This window comes from Wasmannia auropunctata, unplaced genomic scaffold, assembly GCF_000956235.1.
Source record: "Wasmannia auropunctata unplaced genomic scaffold, wasmannia.A_1.0 LD320450.1, whole genome shotgun sequence".
NCBI classification, from domain to species: domain Eukaryota; kingdom Metazoa; phylum Arthropoda; class Insecta; order Hymenoptera; family Formicidae; genus Wasmannia; species Wasmannia auropunctata.
The window spans coordinates 1-2,440 of NW_012042440.1; the positions used below are offsets into that span (position 1 = coordinate 1).

At 21.6% G+C, this 2,440-nt stretch overlaps 1 protein-coding gene across 1 annotated transcript; it reads left to right on the forward strand.

The window, feature by feature from the left end:
• Nucleotides 1–725: 725 nt before the first annotated feature.
• On the forward strand, nucleotides 726–2,231 carry LOC105460517 (the record flags this gene model as incomplete). Its single annotated transcript, XM_011706968.1, has 3 exons — nucleotides 726–981; nucleotides 1,512–1,625; nucleotides 2,183–2,231. Coding segments are annotated over 3 exons (419 nt in total), but the record flags the coding sequence as incomplete, so codon positions are not given.
• Between the last annotated feature and the right edge of the window lie 209 nt (nucleotides 2,232–2,440).

Here is a 2,440-nt window from a genome sequence, read left to right on the forward strand (position 1 = left end):
TAAATATTATGCCTTTTTCTTTCAAGATTTACCGTTTCATAATAACAAGATAATTACATATATTTAAAATGTTTATTTTATTAGAATATTTCAATATTGTTCAAGTAAAATGTATTTTATTGTCTATTGAACTATTAAGTGTTTATTCTAATAAAATGTTTTAAATATTATCTTTAATTTCTAAAATTTTTTTTTTCCTGTGTTTATATTAAAAATGCTCATATTATCCTATCCAACGGGTAATATGAGCACTAAGCGGGTAATAGAAGCACCCCTTATTTGATTAGTTGTATTAAAATAATTAATTTTAATATTAAAATATATAAAAACACCATCAAACTTATCAAATGATAGGAATAAGATTTTTTATTCTTCAATATGTAAGAAATATCAGAACATTTTTTTTAGGTGCTAATGATATTCGATCCTATTCTAATGTCAAATAATTGCGTATATAGAAAATCCTTTTATTTTTTATATATAAATACAATAACAATACATAAATATTATAAATTTGTAAGTTTTTCATATATGTATTAAATAAAAAATTAATTTAAGTGTTAAAAGCATAAAATATAAAATAATAAAAAAATTTTTTAATCGTCAAATATTGAGAAAAAAAAGGAATATTAAATGTCGGGTAGATATACGATACGTAACTTAAATAAAAAATCTTACAATGCTAAAAAAAACTTCCATGATTAATTTTTTATTATGTTTTTTAGCGTTTCCATTTTGTAGTGTATTTGTCATTATCATTCAAATGCCATATTTTAAGAGCAGAATTTTCTATATAAACGAGTCTCAATTACATCAATTGGATATCTCAATTGAATACTTTATTGATCAAGAAAAATATTATTACGTAATACTATTCCATATAAGTGCAGCTTTATTTATAGCAATTACCGTATTAACAGCAACAGGAGCAATGATTATGGCATATCTTCAACATGTCTGCGGAATGTTCAAAATTGCTAGGTAAAAACAATAAATATTAAAATAATCAAAAAAATTCTGTTTTTCGAATTTAAAAATTTTAAATTCAAAGATTTACTTTATATATATAAAGATATATATAGATATATAAATTTTTTATAAAACAGATTTATTGAAATGATGAAGCTTATGCACAATACATGTATATGTGTACAGTAGCGTGCAATAAAATGGTCATACAATTATATTAGTCGTTTTGAAAACAAAATTCTTAAAAATATATTCAGATCTAGACTCAATGAAAGAAAAAGATATTATTTTCGAACTTTGTTCTGTTAATACTAATTTCCCATTTCTCCATTGTATAAGATGATGAACGTGCTATATAACATAACAAATATTTTTATTTAGTAAATAAAAAACTATGTAAATGTTTATAGAATATATGTATATGTTATATATATATAACTTGTTCTAAAATTATGACACATCAATTTCAAATTTTTGCTCACCTCATAAGATACTATAAATATTCCTAAATTCTCGTATAATTATAATATCTAAATTTACAGTTATCGTATCAAGAACACGATAGAGAAGTGTATACAAAATATTAATATGAAAAATAAGAAGTTGGCTTACAAGGGTCTTATTCATGGTGTAAATATTCATCGAAAAGCAATAATGTTAGTATCTATATTTTATAATATCTTTATAATATGTGCATTAACAATCCATTTTTTTTAAAGGTTATCCGATTATCTAATAACTAAATTTGAATTATTATTCATGTCTTTAATAATGCTCGGAGTAATTGTTTTAAGTCTTAACGTTTTTCGAGTAAGTTTTGTTTGTAAATTTACTTTTAATACACTGTTATGTATTTATTATATTATAAATCATATTTCCTTAATAGTTATATGAAACACTGTCTTGACACACACACATACACACACACACACAATAATATTCAATATATATTCATTTAAGGAAACAGATGATATTAAATTTTTTAAAGGATTTATGATTACATATAATATAATACAATATAATGCAATAACAATAAATATAAAATTGTATAAGATTCTCAAACTTAACAAATTTAATATTTATAGAACAATATTTTTTTTGTAAATGTAGTTAAAAATTCTATATTTTATAGTAAATTGTAAATTATCTAATTTAAGTTGTAATTTTAAAATTAATTTCTACATACACACATACACTAAAACTTCTTTATTAGTTTTTGCAGATTTTATCCTTTAATTATAAGACAGTGGAACTTCCAATAGCTTTTGTAATAATATGTGTTTGTTTTGTATACATGTTCTTAGCCAACTTAAGCGGACAAAACATTACAGATCACTATAATCTTCTATTTGTTACTGCGTAAGAAATATGGTTTATTACATATTATTCAGTCATCTCTTATAGTTTTATGAACTCTAATAATAAAGATGGATGTAAATATAATACACACAATAACTATATGTATATACGA